At 42.3% G+C, this 17,933-nt stretch overlaps 1 protein-coding gene across 1 annotated transcript; it reads right to left on the reverse strand.

Moving 5' to 3' along the window:
• Nucleotides 1-862: 862 nt before the first annotated feature.
• atp7a (ATPase copper transporting alpha) lies at nt 863-17,933 on the reverse strand. Its single transcript, XM_071916987.2, has 23 exons — nt 17,695-17,933; nt 15,743-15,873; nt 13,908-14,409; nt 12,408-13,190; nt 11,819-12,031; nt 11,504-11,667; nt 11,082-11,243; nt 10,818-10,894; nt 10,454-10,676; nt 10,074-10,307; nt 9,880-9,971; nt 9,422-9,549; nt 8,629-8,783; nt 8,377-8,511; nt 7,614-7,808; nt 7,219-7,401; nt 6,465-6,678; nt 6,092-6,238; nt 5,809-5,951; nt 4,090-4,293; nt 3,533-3,650; nt 3,294-3,396; nt 863-3,126 (listed from the first exon to the last, which is right to left on the reverse strand). Exons 2-23 carry the CDS (start codon nt 15,860-15,862, stop codon nt 2,853-2,855), a joined length of 4,569 nt encoding a protein of 1,522 aa, XP_071773088.2. The 5' UTR covers nt 15,863-15,873; nt 17,695-17,933; the 3' UTR covers nt 863-2,852.

Genomic DNA, 17,933 nt, shown 5'->3' on the forward strand with positions numbered 1-17,933 from the left:
TTGTGAACATTGATTTAATTACACTGCATCTTTTGCTCATCACGGTCTGTGATTTTTGTAAGGTGTTTAATGTTTAAGAAGATATATCTATTTACATATATTACTGTATAAGTAACTTTATTTTAGGTCGTCAGTGTTTTCAGAGAAATCCCACTGGATCGGAGCTGTTCCCTAGAGTAGCTGGTTTGAAGTGAAGCTTGTTATTCTACTGTTATTGGTGACTGAATGTAGCATTTTCAATTACAATTGTTATTCTTACACAAAGCAATGCTATGTTTAATACTATTGTGTATTAGACTATAGATCCATAAAAGCACAATGTTGTAATAGATTTCAAATGCTGCACATTTTTAAATCTCATGTCAGATCTATTCAGTTTCCTAACCACATGGCTCTAAAGTATCTCCTTGATAAGTGAGGGAACAGGACAAGATTGAATTTTAGCAGACTAGCCTCTTGGTAGCCATCAGGCTTATTTTCGAGTCCCTTAACTTCTAACTAATTCCCAATAAACCTGCTCAAATATAGATAAAACTAACTCCTTAATAAATAATATGATCCACAGGCCTTCAATCTACCAAATCAACTGAAATGTCACTCTAGCCAAAGCGATACAAATCTACTCAAGAGGAATAAGTCATTTACAGTTTACATTAATTGAAATGAATATTTTTTTTAAGAGGATATTATGAGAAAAAGGTATTTAATTGTTTTGCAGTACATTGGGGTGGTGTAATGTTTAGACTAACTGGATGAAATAAAGTTAATGAAATCTTGTATAAGTATCTGGTGTTTGTTGATCATGGTGAAAGAAGAGTAGGTCTATAGCGCCATCTTCTGGTTTCAACTGGACACAGCCAAGTGACACTATAAAAGCGGTTTATTCCAAGGCACATAACGTTCAGATAAACATCGCCTTGCTTGATTTACCTGCACACAGATCCAAAGCCCTATGCACGTTTCTACAAAGTTATGCACAAACACAACAGATTGGCGTCTAATGCACTCAACACGCACCAAGTTGTGACAGACACATATGCATACATGGGGATAAGTGATGGGATATGATGACGGCTGTGTTCAACTACACAAAGAAGTATTTAACTGACAAGCTCAGACATGAAAAGCAACGTGAAGGAATACCTAGACTAAAATGATTATCTCCTGGTTTCGCAAAGCAATAGTCCGTGGGATTTGTAATGCACATAAAGACAAGAAACACAGATTTTTGTAATTGTTTTTAGAGGGGAAAAATAAAAGAAATAATACAGAAAATTGAAGAGTAACTGTCTACAATCCCCAAATATGATTTTTGAGTGATAGACATTCCACAACTTGTACAATGTGATTTTTTGTTTTGTTTTTACACAATCTATAAATGTGTAAACTCAAGCTTGTTTTCTCAGTAACTCTTGTTTGGTGGAACTGCCAGGACACAGCTGCGTGTTTCGTCTACTGATCCTGGCACATGTTCCTTGTTCCCCTGATAGATATTTCTTTGAAGTGCAATGGTGTGAACCATATGGAAAAGTAGAGGAATGAGAGTTGTATCATGACACATTTACAATTTGGCCTTTTCATGACACACTGCATCACAGCACAAACTTTCCATAGCCAACGCTATCCAAGCAACCATGACATTCATTTTCCACCATGTAACAACTACTGTTTGATTCACAGTGAATAATGTTCACATTCATAGACGGACCACAGCATGTCTTACATGTGATTATATATAACATGACCAACAGATATGAAATCAGATTTCACAGAGGAAAACAGAGGAAATGAATTGGGGAAAACAGATCCAAACTCAGTTGGTATGATTAGAGGCCCGCCACTCTCCAAGTTGATAGAACTTATAAACCACTGGGAGAAACGAGTGAACTAAACCTTCTTCAGCCGGCCGTACCATGCACACTCGTCCTTCAGAACAAAAGTCTCTTCAGTGAATCACTGACCTTATCTCTGATCACACTCTCTGCACATTCAGTTCAAGGTAACCTCCTCGGCACAGTGCTATCTTTGGAATGTGTTGGACTTTGCCAAGGTGGCATTAAAATTGGCACTTGGGTAAGATTGACATTTACAACTCCGTCCATGAGTGTTCTGCACAAAAAATAATATTGTAGCAAGTTCAAGAGTTCTTGGATTTGAGTTTTTATATGTCTTGCCTTACTAATTATACATTTTGGGAACTTGAAAATGAGAATTGGCATTTGGATTCAATAACATAAATTTTTCACATAGGTTATAACGAAAAGTGATAAATAAGGGTAATATAAATACTCTTTGTAATAGAATTACAATATACAAGTGTTATTACAATTTTCCTTTCAAGGAAAAACGTGTCTTAAAATATAAAATGTCTGAAATGTCCACTCCTGCATGGGGCACCATTATTAGATTGTCTTTGGATAGATGTTAAAGATTGTCTTGGCAAATGACCACATGGGCATAAGTGAACATCACCCTGCTTCCTGGATGTGGACACCTGCTTCAAGGCTCTAAAGATGCCTCCATGCCCCTGGACAAAGAGTGTCAGTCAGGCTCCTACTTCACTGTTCCCCCCGAGGATATCAATGACCATAACAAAAGATACTCTAGCGAATCATCCCAGCATCCTTTGAAGTGCATGTAGTCAGTTGGACAAGCTACAGAAAAAAGGAGCATATAGGCTTTTTCAAGTCAACAGCGCTGCCCTGAGGGCGCCTACAGTAGATGGATGGGCCATTATCCAATGTAACCCTTTTAGCTCGGCCTGGCCTAGCCTTCCATAGATGAAGTTGGTCTAGCTTAGCATACAAAAGCCTCTGCTGGCCCAAGCCAAGCAAGCTTTAAGTAGCCTTGCCTCAGACAAACTCCTCCTCGCACAGCGCCTCCCCCACCAGCAGCGAGTGCTTGTCAGGCTCGCTGAGCGCCATGCTGTTGAGGGAGTGCTTGTCGGAGCGCAGGGAGTTGATGGATGCGCGGCTGTAGTTGACGATGCGGTCCAGAAGGCTGAGTTTGGAGGAGGGCCGTCGGAGCTCGCCCATGCCAATGTGGACGCTGACGTCGGACAGGCTGCCCTGCCTCCTGTAGTTGCCCAGCTGGGCCTCCAACTTCTCAGCACTGGGCTTAGTGTAACTACACAGAAAGACAGGGAAAACATGGAGATAGAGAGAGAATGAGAATGAGACACACAAAGAAACTCACTGAAAAAATCCTTTTACACATATTCATCACTCAAAAAGGCCGAGAAACAAAGCACCCAGTTGAGAGAAAGCCTTACAAAACATCAAATAGCTCATTACCATTTGAGTAGAAGAGAGGACATAACCACAGAGACTGAAGACAGCGCCATCGCAGCAGAGCCCATCCACGGCTGCAGCACCAGACCAATGGGCATGAATACACCTGTGGACAAGCAATCATAATTAGCATCCTGAAGCAGAAAAGCTGACTGAAGGTTGTTGCAATGTTTATTTTCAATGTGATCACATCATTAAAAGAAAATCAATCAGAAATCTTGTGATATTTTGCAGTCACCTACCAGCAGCAATGGGAATGCCCACCAGGTTGTAGATGAGTGCAAAAACAAAGTTAATCCTGATCCTCTTGACTGTCTTCTTGGAGAGGTCGATGCTGCCCACCACATCCAGCAGGTCGTTCTGTAAACAAAATGAGAAAAATAAAATCAAAAAGGTGGTTGGTAATCAAATTAAAAGGAATTTCTTTAAAGACTCAATCTGTATTCAACCATAAATAAAAAACATCCCCGCCACAGAAAGTCTAAATATGGACTGCATACATTTGAGAGCTTGGGGCTTTACACTTTACACAATAGACCTAAATTTGAGTAATGGGGGAAATGAGAAAGGAATGAGAAAACATCAACAAATCATATTTTCAATCTAGAAGCACCATTCTGATATACTCAATAGTATGCTCAAATTAAAAAAAAGATTAGGTCTTTAAACAAAAATAAACATACATAAGGGCAGAAATATAAATTTGCCCCTATCAAACAGCTGACCTGAAAGAAAGCAGGAATGAATTAATGACAGAGGAAGACTGAGTTCCAGCAATCCTCCAAGCTCAAATTCTCACCCTGATCAACACCACATCTGCGGCCTCTATGGCCACATCTGTCCCCGTTCCTATGGCGATGCCCACGTCAGCCATGGCCAGAGCAGGAGAGTCGTTGACCCCGTCGCCCACCATGGCCACCCTCTTTCCTGCCTGCTGCAGCTGCTCCACCTTGGCCACCTTGTGGGAGGGCAGCACCTCAGCAAACACTTTCTTGATGCCGACCTGGAGGGGGAGGCAGAGAGACGGACATGGAGCAACCAACATACATAAAAAAAACAAAAACAAGTACAAAGTCTGCACAGTCCCACGGTGCATTCATGGTCCATGGTCTAGCTAAAAATGGTTTCAAAACACATTGTAAAAATGCAAATATCACCCATAATGTCGAACAAGGCTATGAATTGTGAACACACTTTTGTGAGATGTGTGAAAATTTTAAATTGAGGAGTGGAGATTAATAGTTAATTTACTACTGCTCAATAAACAACAGACATGGTATGTAAAAAATGATTTTCTTAAGTGTTAAGTCTGATAGTGCACAGATACAGAGCAACTAAATGTCTCCACCAGATGGAGTGAACTTTTTGCCTCGGTGCCCATGGTGAAGTGGCTAGTTACTGTGACACTTAAATCTCCAACTAGATCAACTTGGTGCATTTATCAGTCTATCAGCAAAAAAACATATTTTCAAATAATGCATCTGCAGAATACGTAAAACATTTCTTCACAGTGGTCCTGTTTATTTAGATAAACAGGATATATAAAATATTATATAGGATATATAGAGTGGTCTTCATCTTCTTTTCAATTCACTGCTTTACCATGGCCTTTACAGGGAAATGAGCTTAAGGAGAACTATGATGTCGGTAGCCCACAAAACTCCACTAATGAAAACAGCTAAAAGTACTAAAATACAGGTCCTTTTCCCTTCTCTTTATGTGATAATTGGTCCAAATTTCTATGAGCAATGTATAAGACATGTCTCACTGGCCTTTTCAAACAATATTAAGTGAAAATATAAATTAATTATCAAAACTGTAATGAACAAAAATAAGAGGATTTTTGGGAGGAGCCAACATTCTGTTTGAATAAAAGGAGAGGATTGTGGGAGTTGTATGAAAATTCACAGATAAGGTGAGAAGATTCATAGTTAAGGTTTCTATTCTGCAAAACGTGATGAAGTTTGACAGCACACAGGTAGAGGAGTGAAGTATCTGACATCTGACTAATGTGAATTTGCCTCTTGTTGCCCATGGCGACGTCACTACAGCACAGGAGAAATCTAGAGTGAATAGACCCCATCTACACAATGGACCCCATCTGTTTCTATGATGAAAGCACCACTCATCGGCTCTACTCAGAATGCCCTGCTTGTTCTTCCTACAATTGAGATTGGGGCGCTAATGTATGTGGATTACTGCCATTTGGTGGTCGGAGCGAGGGATTGAAAAAAATAATACTCAGTCACACAGGTAGGTGGTGATATGCTCTGCAAGGATGATCAGTCTCCTTCAGTACATTGTGGAAGAGCAGCTCACTCAGGTTGAAAAAAAGTGTTATTCACGGCCACACAGGTGCACAGGAATAAACACTTTCCATCTCTGTGGTTCACATGGTTTTCACATGGTTTCACATCCTGCTAGTCCTGTATATCTCCCTGGTCCAAATCTACATGAACAGTATTACGCTTGCTTGCTATATCTCAGTATCAAGTGACGTCCACACACAGTCCCATACCTGAGCAGCAATGGCCCTTGCTGTCTTGCTGTTGTCCCCAGTCATCAGCACTACCTCCAGACCCATGTGGGTCAGAGTGTGGACTGCCAACTCAGCCTCTGGCTTCACCATGTCTGCTATGGCTATCATTGCACACAGCAAACCTATGCACAAATGGAAACAATGAATGATAAGCACACAAGTATTTTCTCTAAATAGGCTTTAGAAAGGAACTTAGCTATCAGCAGTCATGCGGGAGATTATGGCTAACAGAGGACTAATTCTCATCTTAAGCCATACTCACTGTCCACAGCCACCAGGACGGCGGTGCGCCCCCTGCGCTCATGCTCCGTCATGGCCTCGTCTACGTCAGATCTGATCTGCAGGCCGTTCCTTCTCATCCACTCCCTATTCCCGATCAGAACAACGTAGGCGGCTGTCTGGACCAGGGCTAAACACAGAGATCACAAGAGTTTGACTCACAACAGCAGAGGAATACAGAGGAGGGTGTGTCTCTATCATTACTTATATATATATATATATATATATATATAATCATAATCCCATGATTTTATCCAAATGTACTTTTGAGTCACTCAAAGCTTTGCACTGTGGTCTGCCAGATCAGCTGAATACATGACTACAACAATGTCCCAGTACTACATTCCCCAACGTACTAAGTGGCTGTGGGTCCATGATGAGCGGATGGGAGCCGGTGGAGGTCCGGGAGTCACCGATCTGGACCAGGATGCCGTTGCGCTGGTTGTTGTCCTCGCTGTCGCTGTCCTCCTGCCTCAGCAGGGTCTCGGTGTTGCTGACCTGGCATCGGATGCCGCAGCCCGGCACCGCCTGGAAGTCTGTGCACGCTCCAAGAGCCTCTGTGCCGAGCTCCTGTACCCAGACGGTAATGGATGTTGAATAACACATTACACAATGATATACAGATCATATTGTCCTCTCAAGTGTGACATAATTTTTCGGCCCAAATAAGGGATTCCAGATCCCGCCCCCTAACATGAAAATAAATAGGGGTGTAAAATGATTGCCTTTAACTCCATCCAATGCTAATATTGACTATTTTTGCTTTCAAGGGTTCCTCTATAATGCATTTCTGTATTTGTTGAGGTGGATTCTGATGGGGTTTTGAACCTGAAATGAAAAATGGGATAACGCAATATCCGACGCAATATCTACTTACATTACCTCACCCAACAGAAGGACTGTCAAACAGAATCCAAAAATCTCATTCATTTTCGCCATAGGTGAAAAGAAAAAGGATCTGGATATACTCTGAGAGCCCCAAAATGACGACAACACCTGATAGGACAATTGAGGACCAATAAGTCCAATCTTCTATCTCAGGAGTTCCCAAAGTGGAGACCGAGGACTTCAATGAGTCCACGAGGGGCTAAAACTGAGGTAGAGACTAACCTGTTTGCAGTATTTGGTGATAGCTGCCCCCAGCGGGTGTTCACTGTTGTTCTCGGCTGTCCCCACGATGGCCAGCAGTCGGGAGCGGGGCATCTTGTTCCCCTCCACAACAATCTTGACTTGGATGACTTTGGGAGCACCATATGTAATGGTCCCAGTCTTATCAAACACTACTGACTGGACCTGCACATGCAGAGACATGACATGTCAAGATTTTAGGTTCCAGTGTATTTAATAAGAGAAATGTGAAGACTAGTGGGATATTCTAACCAAGGATATGCTTCCAGCTTCATAGTTCACATTCACAATGTGTATGAATTTGACAGTTGGTCAATTATATAAATGGATGACTACATATCATGGGTGTCAGAATATCACAGCTCCCACTCACTCACCTTATGGGCCATCTCGAGTGGCTCTCCTCCCTTGATCAGGATGCCGTTCTGGGCTCCCACCCCCGTGCCCACCATGACAGCTGTCGGGGTTGCCAAGCCAAGGGAACAGGGGCAGGCGATGCATAACACTGTTATGGAGGCCTGGAAGGCAAACCGAATCACTGCCTCCGCCTTGGAAATGCTCTTGTCGTAACCCTGCAGGAGGAAAATGGACTTGTTAGCTTGACTTCCACATCAGTTACTTGTACCTTCACCTTCAATGAAGAAAATTAATTAGTAATGATAGGCATTATCAGAGGTAGTAATAAGTAATAACTGTGAAGGCAGTGCTATTCACCCACGTCTATTGTTTTAGATCAGCAAAAAAGGAGTGGATGTCATTTGATGGTATATTGAGGAGTTTAGGATAGCTACACATTAAAAGATAATTATTGTTATATTCAACTTGGGCCTTATTTATGTATTTATGTAGTTTTTGCCATCATGACGATTGATTGTGTTAAAAATTCCATCACTTACTTCACTGTAGATATGTTATATATGTTAGATATGTTGGATTCAACTGTTGGAGATTACCGATTTGGCCCTGTGTGTGTGTGTATTGGACAGCAGCACTCCCTACAACCTGGAGGTACGTAAAGCTTTACAGTGAAGTAAGTAAGACATTTTGAACACAATGGCCATGATGGCAAAAGCTTGGAAAATAAGGCTCAGGTTGAAAATAACCTGAATCAATCCTTTAAGGTTTGAAGGGAAGACTCACAGGGAAATACTTCTCAACTAGAGCGAAGTCCCAAAACCCAATGAAGATCCAGGCGAACAGGGTGAGCAGGGAGATGCCGACGATGAAGGGCACAAAGTAGCCACTGATCTTATCTGCATACTGCTGGATGGGAGCCTAAAAGCAGAAATGTCAGAAATCAAATACCTGAGCATTTTTCCCCTCATAGCAGGTAGATACTGTACAGAAATAAGTGGCACCAACATTAGGACCATCTCCAACCTCATAACTCACCTTTGAAGTCTGTGCCTCCTCAACCAGTTTGACAATCTGAGACAGGGTGGTGTCCATCCCAACATGTGTAGCACTGATGAGCAGAGAGCCGTTCTGGTTGATGGACCCGGCGATCACTGTGCTACCGGGCTTCTTCGTCACTGGCATGGCCTCACCTAGGGATACAAAGCAACAGCTGGTCAGAAAACAACAGACCAGGACAGTGGAAAACAGCATCAAGTCCTTTTAGGGCAAGTCCTGGTGCTTTGACAGAGACCACAGCTCACATAAGATCCAAAGACTAGGATACATGTTTTGGTAGTATTGGCAACTGATCTTTTCATATTGATGTGTACCTTGATGATGTGAGTACTAATACTAATAAGATGAGATAAAATAAAACCAATGATTCACATGGTGAAATTGGATCATTGCAACAGCAATTGGCAATAGGACACAGCAAAGAAAAATGCAATGTAAACAAGAATATAGTAAATGGGGGGTTATATAAAGATATACGCAACTGACAATTTCAACACCAAGTATAATGGAGTAGAATGTAAAAATGAAAAGTATGACAAAAAGTATGGATTACAGCATTATTAGGGTGTGCAAGGTAACAGCAAAAGAACGTACTGTGGCAAACAATGAATGCAGAATATGTACAATATGAAATATATGCAGTATGAAATAGTTGGAAACATAATATCAGTATATATGCACTGTTTACCACTGAGAAGGACATAGGAATATGAAGAATAGTAATGAATACGAATACTAATGAATACTAGGTCCTCGACTCAGTGTGACCAACCTGTGATGAGAGACTCGTCGGCCATGGAGTGTCCCTCGATGACTCTTCCATCCACTGGAAACTTCCCTCCCGGTACAACCTTCACCACATCACCCCTTTGCACCAGCTCAACATCCACCTGCTCCTCACTGGAAAACACATGGATGGATGTCAAGAAACAGTGAAAGGAAGGTTAGACTAAACAAAGCTAGATGGGATACTCATATATAAAGAGGAGCCATAATTAGGGAACAAAACTTCCCTCTGTTCACTCAAAAGTACAGTACAGTTAGTAGAACATTTACTTGGACTTATTACATAGTAGCAGCTTGTTTATGTAAAACCTGCCCTTCACTGCACTTGCCATGCCAAGTCAGGCAGGTCAACTGACTTGCCAACTTGTTTTCGTTGTAATCTAACTCCAGCTCAAGATACTAAAGGTTCTTGTAAACAAAGGGAGTACAGAGAACAAGGAGTACCTAAGAATAGACTTGTCACTGTTGAGAATGACCACTGTGGCCTCAGTAGCTTGTAGAGACATCAGCTTGGACAGGGCCTCCGATGTTTTGCTCTGGATGGGGGAAGGCAAGCACAAAGAATAATGTGGCTGTGACTTAAGAGTGCTATCGCCTGCACACTATACAGATAGCAAGAAATATATAATGTGCCAAACCTTGGCTATCTGCTCCAGCCAGCGTCCCAGGGAGATGAAGACGAAAAGCATGGGCGGTGTGTCGAAGAAGGTGATGGGGTTGACTTTTGCCCTCTCCGCCATGGCCACTATGAGGATGACCAATGAGTAGGTGAAGGCTATGGAGGTGGCCAGAACTATGAGGACATCCATGTTGGCTGACCGGTGTTTGACTGCTTTATAGGCTTGAACGTAGAAGTAGCGGCCTCCAACAAACTGTGGAGAGGGAAAGACAAAAAGGCTTGTATTCAACTGGACCACACACATATAAGTGAATAAGTGCTTCTTTCACCATATCTAATTGAGCGGTTCATTTTGCCATATCATGTTCATTGAGGGAGCAGTTAATCTCTCTGATCTACCTGTACAGGCACACAGAAGAGGAAAGAGAGGAGGTTCATGATGGAGAGGCCTGGGAGCAGCTGTCTCTCCAGGAACATGGTGGAGTGGTAGCGCTCGCGGTCCTCGGCCGTGGCGTTGTGCTGGTGCGACATACTGATCTGGTGGTCCACGATAATCATGTAGATCATCATGCCCATCACAGGCACGCAGAAAATCAAGCTCACCAGGAAAGACTTCCTCCACCTTGACGGGAAGAGATATTTATGTATTAGAAATGGATTCAAATTGACAAACCAACAAGTCTAACCTGCTGCTTTTGCATGTGGTTAGCCACAGACACACAGGCACAGACACTTGTGCACCCAAAAACAAAATGGTACTTACTGTCGTATCTCCTTGCTGTGGTCCAGGTGGCTGCCGGTGCGATCCCTCTTTACTAGAGATGCTTCGAACCCCAGATTCTACCAATAACAGTCACATTAGTCAAATCTTGTGTCCCTGTGGTTAGGTGCTTTATAGAAATGTGTAAAAAATGGACAAATTTACTACGTTGTATGGATTTCAACTGGCCTCAACATGCAATAAGGAATGGTTGAAGTAAATAGCTGAAGAAATGTATGAATAAAAGACAGAGACAGGAATGAATACCTCGATCAGCTTGATGACGTCGCGTGGCCCTGTTATTTCAGAGTCGTACTTAATGTGGGCTTTGTTGGTTGCCAGGGCAACAGAGGCATATATAATCCCCTTCTCTCTCATAAGGCTGGATTCGATTTTGTGAACACAAGAGGCACATGTCATTCCCCTGACCTGAAAGAAGGTGAAGAGGGGCAATCAAGTAGAGGGGGTTAGGGCCAAAAATAGCCTGGAGGGTTTGGACAAAGGATCTCACATGAATCATGTAAGCTACTGGAAAGCAAGTCACATGCATTGGATATTCTTCTCAACCAATGATGGAATTGTTTCTCTGTGGATTTGATATCGTGTAAATAAATAATGGAGTTGAAGACATCTTGTTGTCCTCTTAATATAACAAACATAATTTCAACGCAGCCTTAAAGCTCACTCACCACTAGTTCCAGGTTTCCGTCTGAACCCTCATAGTCCTCCATGACGGAGGCGGTGAAGCCTAGCTCTCTCACACACTCAGCAACCTTCAGGGGATCAATAACATCAGGGTTGTAACGCACCTCTGCCTTACTGGCCATTAGTGCCACTAGAACAGAGTAGATACCTGCAAAACATGAAGGATTTAATTTTATATTAAGCAAACATCTAACCCTGCAATGCCATGCAGCTCCAGGTCAGAGTCATGTGATACAGTTGGATCATCGTCATTAGAGCAGAAACAGAAACAGAAAGAAAAGTCCTGAGTTTTGACGCACCAGGTTCATTCTTGAGGTTCCGCTCGATGTTTGCCACACAGGAAGCACAGGTCATCCCTCCTATCTGGATGAAGCATTTAGAATTGGTGCCCCCCTTGCCTCCCTGTGGGGTCTCCCTCTCTGGGTCACTGTCCAGCTCCTTTTCTTTCACAGGTGCTGGATTCGGAGATGAGGACGGACTGGGATCCGACACAAGCACCAGGGAGTTGGTCTCTGCAGACATGCAGCAAGATATTGTTATTATAAGAAAGCTAAATATGCAGTTAGCCATGTTGTTTACATTCAGAACTGCAACTGGACTATCTACTCGACCTTACTGAAAGTACCAGTAACAGTTGTACTGGATTAATTATATGTGCAAGAAAACCAAAATTGCTTTGAAATTTCAATTAGACTGGGACCAGGTACTTCAGTGAGGTGTTTACATCAAGTTTTTTCTTTTCGAAAAGACTAAATTGGTCCTTGTAACAGATCACATGGATGCATTTAAACACAGTAGTTAGATCATTTATCAGCCATAGTCTCTCTCACCCAACTTCTCTAGTAGTTTTAACAGCTGACTATAGAACCAAACCATCCAACTTCTCACCAGGTAGGAAGGCGTCGAAGCCCATGTCCTCTATAGCCTCCCTCAGCTCTTCTGGTGTGGTCAGGAGGGGATCGTACTCAAAGGTCCCCCTGTGATTAGCCAGAGAGACCTGGGCTGACATCACCCCCTTCCTCTGGGAGATCATGCCCTCGATGGACTGGACACAGGAGCCGCAGGTCATCCCCTCGATGTGAATGTGAACTACGGCCGCCAGAGGCTGGGTGAAACAAGGCTGGGGGGCAGCGAGTTGGGCCTGGGTTGCTCCTGCTACAGTTGATACAGGTAGTGATGAAGCAGCGGTGGGTGATGTGGGTACAGGGCTGAGAGGGCCAGCAGAGTCCCAGGGCTGGGTCTTGAAGTTCCCAGGCGGCAGCGCCTCTATAGCCTGCTGCAGCTGAGGCACCGTGATCTTCAGGGGTTCATAGCAGATGGAGGCCTTCTCCTTCTCCAGGGAGACTTCCACGGACGAGACCCCAGGCAGCATGGAGATATTGTCCTGGATATTGACCACGCAGGAGCGGCAGTGCATGCCCGTCACCCTGAGCGTGGCGAGGACTGAGTCTATGAAGATTTCTGTCTCTTCCGATGTCTCCGACGGGGCAGAAACTGTTGACCTGTGAGAGTCTTTGAAACGTTCGATATCGTTGGGTAACAGCTGCAGAGGGCGGGGCTTGGACTTGACAGAAGCCTTGAAGCCGGCCACAGCAATCTGGTCGATGATGGTTTGGATAGTGATGAGGTATGGTAGGTGTACTACTGTAGCTTCCTGAGACTCTAAAACAACTGTGGGGAATGGAGACAGGAGAAAGTTTTTTTTTTTACAAACAAAGCATCAAGGACTTCAAAAGAAAGCCTCTGCCAGGATATACTTTCAAGAGAACAAGAAGTGACTGTGCATGAAAACAGGATGCAGATGTTTGCAATCAATGAAAAAAAACAAAGGAAATATAGTTAAGATCCATCATTTCAAAACAATGACGCCTACCACATGATTGCTGGCATGAAAGTTAAGCACATTGTTGCTATTAGTTTGGAGTCAACTTAAAATCTTTGCTTACAAAATAGTTTTGTTCATGAGAATAGAATTTTCAGTGCTTTAGAAATATTGACTGATGAATTTTAGGGGGCAAAATGTATCCAAAATGGATATGTAGAATTTTTGACTGAAACCCTTTATATGTAATATAAATCTTAGAAAGGCCAGTTCATACGCAACGACAGTTCTACTCTCAGTCACATAATCCTATCAGTCAACATGTCACTCCTGATATCTGTGCCAGTGAAAGGATTTCATGAGTCATAGTCAAATCCTGCCGAGCAATCTTCCGATGGTGAACCTGTGGAAACATTGACGTGCACAAAGGCATCGCATTCGCAAGCAGTAAGACACGTGCGGTCCTACAGAGGTCAGCAGCTGTGTTAAAACATTACTTCACTGCCAGCTCTAGAGAACTCATTAATCTATGACTACAAGCTTGTAGAATAGGGAAAATACAGCACCTTTGATCTTTTCAATCCCTTTAAGTTTTCCAATCTTCCCTTCAATAGTGGTGGTGCAGGAGTGACAGGTCATCCCCTCAATGCACAGCTTCAGCAGAGACACCCCTCCTCCTGAGCTGTGGGATGAGACCCGGGTTGGGCCTTTCTTTGTGGGGCTGGGTGTCTGGATCTCCGGAGGCTCAACACTGGCCACCACCTCTCTCAGCTGCAGAGCAGAGGTCAGGGACGGGACAAAGGTGACAGAGAGACCTGTCTGGTCCTGGTTCTCCCTGACATCCAGCACTCCTTGAACCTGGGATAGCCTCGCTAGGGCCTCTTTTTGGGCTACAGGTGTCAGGCCTGAGGTGGGGAGCAGCTGGGTATCAGTAGGCACTGGTGTGGCTGTGCTGGACTCTGATACGCTGGATTCAAACCCCATGTCCTCGACCGCCTCCGACAGAGACTCTGGGCTCTGCAGGCTGTGGTCAAATATGACCGTGGCATTCTTCAGCTCTAAAGACACCTACAAAACAATAGTTTCATTAGGGTTCAACAAAAATCAATATCACAGAGAACATTATAAATCCATTTTCAAAATTGCCATTTAAGAAGACATTTACTGGACCAACACTATGCTTGCCAATTTTGTGACTGCCATTCAATCATAAAATGCTGAACTAAACAGCACGTCAAAAAACAGTCTAAGCTAAATCAATTCAGCTGTCAGTGACAGCCTTGCTCATTCAATTGAATTTTAGACAAAAGAGTGGCGTACAATATATTGCTGTCCTATTGTGCAATAGCTTTCCTATCTTGTCAATGGTACTCTAGAATATAAAAAAGGGGAAGATGAGTCAGTTGGCCTTGGTAAGCGTACAGCCTGTTCCAACATCATGAGGACCCTTTGCACTCCTTCAAGGAGGAAACATGTGACACACTCAAGGGGTCACCTGACTGAGCCACAAGTTACAAACCACAGCAGGGGATCTGAGGGAGAAAGTGAGCGTGCCTGCATGTTGGAAAGGGATTATCCATTTATTTCTGAGAGTAAGGGAGCGGGGAAAGGGCTTGGAAAGGGACAAAGACTGTTCTAACAAGAAAGATCAATTCACTCCTCCCAAAACATGTCTATATAGATTAACATAAGCATTATGTAGGCAATAAAACCTTTAAAGACACAAATTACATTTCCTGCGGGTGCAGGCTGCTTATCGACCTGCTGTGACACACAGTCCTGCAAAGGGCAGAGCTCTATCTGGAACACACTATTACGTTATCTTCTCATTTGACCTCAGCCTGAGGGGTAAACACACAATAAGCAAAAGAGCAGGCCGCATTTATTGCAATTTAGGAATCACTCATGGCTACATGGATGACTGTTTGCTGTAAATTAGACCTGGCAGCCCTCAGGGAGTAAAAGTTTGGGACAAATCAAACTCTATTGCTCTAAGATGGAGGGACCTTTTCTTAATGTAATAAGGTAATCATGTCAACCTCATCTTTTAATATTCTAAGTAAAAAAGACAGCATTGTTACAGCACCCCCTGCTCTGTCACTGCCGATCCTGTTTTTGTATTGGTGGTACCGCACAAGACATTTTAAGTCAGCAAATTTCAAGAAATAGTGATTTTAACCATTTGTGTTGAAACGTCAGGAAAAGTTGGGACACTTGAGAAAAAAATACATACCTGTTGTATAAAAGTGCTCTAATAATGCTGAAATAATTAAATTATTGCTAAAATGTAGTGTAAACACTGCTAACGGAGACACAAATGGCCACAAGTCAATCTTGTCATAAAAATATATATCCTATTGTGACTTTTAAGTGTTATGTTTGCAACTTAACTATCATTCACCTTTATATGGATTACTCCAGGCAGAGATCCGATGCGCTGCTCTATGGATTGGACACAGGAGCCACAAGTCATACCCTCCACTGCCAAGGATACTGAGCACAGCTTGGCTTTCTGCGTCATGATTATTCAGTCTAAAAGAACACAAGGACAAAATGTGTGACATACAATTGCAAGATTTTGGCTTTCAAGCGAGACAACAGAGGAAAAGGATTACAAAGTTAAGGCAGAAGATAGATAGATATAGGCAAACCATTCTCTCCGAATTCACTCATGTAAAATAAAAAAAAATAAAAACATTCTGTCACATGTCAGGCTCATGATGCAGTGATTCATACATTGGTAATTTGTTTATACCATCCATTAGTATAAAAACAACCAACGCAATGGAACAAATCAAATTATATCACTTAAATCTCTACCAAGAGTCAATCACATATTCCTGAGAACTATGGCACCTTACAGCTGTGAGAAGACTAAACATTTTGCTGAAAACATTATGGCCATCTTGGCTGATGCTTTCCTCTTGTAACAAGCCCTGTTAAACACATTTCATAAATCAATTTCCAACACACCAAAGCCTCCAAGCTAAAGCGGATGTAGAAAACACTGAACCAATATTATTTCTTAAAGGAAAACAGGAAACTGTCATTTTAAAAAGGATTTATGTTGCCATTTCTGTGATCTAGGACTGTTCAATCTTCATTTATCAACATTAGAAAATCTATTCAAGGGCCATAAAAAAGAGAACAAAGATCTCTTAATAATGTTAAAAAGAAAAATCTTGGAGCTGCACCACGAAATAAAACCAATTTTATGGAAACAGTACACAACGATCCTACAATACTGGCACCCTTTCTGGTTCACAACTTAGTTCATAACTAAAATAAAATAAAGCTTCTTTGGATGTAAAAGATTGTAACAAAAATATAAAACAACTGGAGAAGCTGGACGCTGTTTCAAAGACATCAGGGATTAGCTCCCTGTTTCTAGCTTGGAGAGAGTAGTTTGGTTGCCTATTAAACAATAATCAACAATCAATAACTGCAATGGGTGTCTCTTTAAGGACTAGGGAGCTTAAAACATTGCATATTTCCCTGCCGCTAAAACTGATATCACCGCCATACTGATGTTTTCGACGGAGAACAGCTGTAGATGGGGACAATTCCAGGGAGAAAGAAAAGAGTCGCACCCGGGTACGGACTCAGCAGCCAGTCTGCCATCCACTGAATAAATACCTGAGCTATGACATCTGACAGCTTGCCTGTGTTTGTCATGGACATGCCACATCAAAACAAGTTATATCAACTGAAACTATAGTAAATGCAATTGTGAAACACAAAAGTGAATGTGAATGAAAGTGTACCATTCTATGACTAACAACTCCTATGTACATCATCCAATGTAACTGAGTGACCTCATGTTTACTGTTATAAAACAGAAAAAATAAAATATATATATAAAAAAAACAACCAAGTTATAGCAAATGGCAGTTCTGTGGAAAAAAAAATCTAGCAGTAATCTCGGCCTCGTAAGAAGAGACCTCCAGCAAATGCAAGTCAGTCACTATTTATGTTGCACAAGTTAGTCAACGCAAACCTATTTTGGGTAACGTTAATGTAACGTTACAAGTTAGCAAAAAACAAAAGGTAACACTATTTTTTTTTTTAGGTTTTTTTTTTCTTTCAGTGAACGTTAGCTCTAAATGGGTAGTTTACATGTCATTTTAGCTAGTCTGACTAACGTTAAATTGACTAAATAATAAGCTAACCTTAGCTAAGTTTGCCGAGTGCTAACGCCTGTGACTTGCTTAACGCAACAATGCATCAGAAGAGGAATGACAGTCAGCTGTTGTGAAAGCAAGAAAACACTTCTTGCCTTTCTACACAAACTATTACGCGTCTTATAACAATGATATAGCTTTACAACTTTAAAAAAAAATAGCCAACTCTCACCTTTTTAACAATGAAAGTGAAATACGCGCTGTTGACGTTTGCTGGCTGGCTGGCTGTGTCGGCTAAGCTAACAAGCTATTACTTGCTCTTCACCCTACGTTACAAGCAGCGGCATTACTTCGTGGCATCGTAGCGCCTGTGACCAACAACGAAAGATGTTGAAATAGGAGGTTTTTTCCTTATTATGACAAAAAACAGGTCTGTTAACCTAACCTTTCTTCCCTGCATGCCGACCTGAC

This window comes from Centroberyx gerrardi, chromosome 16 (genome assembly GCF_048128805.1).
Source record: "Centroberyx gerrardi isolate f3 chromosome 16, fCenGer3.hap1.cur.20231027, whole genome shotgun sequence".
Taxonomy (NCBI): Eukaryota; Metazoa; Chordata; class Actinopteri; order Beryciformes; family Berycidae; genus Centroberyx; species Centroberyx gerrardi.

What these genes read in the sequence shown, in the direction of transcription:
- atp7a (XM_071916987.2), bottom strand. Translation starts at nt 15,862, where the DNA reads ATGACGCAGAAAGCCAAGCTGTGCTCAGTATCCTTGGCAGTGGAGGGT. An exon ending in CATGGACCCACAGCCACTTA is followed by an intron (nt 6,239 to 6,464) that starts GTACGTTGGGGA and finishes CTCTGTGTTTAG; the next exon opens with CCCTGGTCCAGACAGCCGCC. An exon ending in GGGCATTCCCATTGCTGCTG is followed by an intron (nt 3,397 to 3,532) that starts GTAGGTGACTGC and finishes GCTTGTCCACAG; the next exon opens with GTGTATTCATGCCCATTGGT.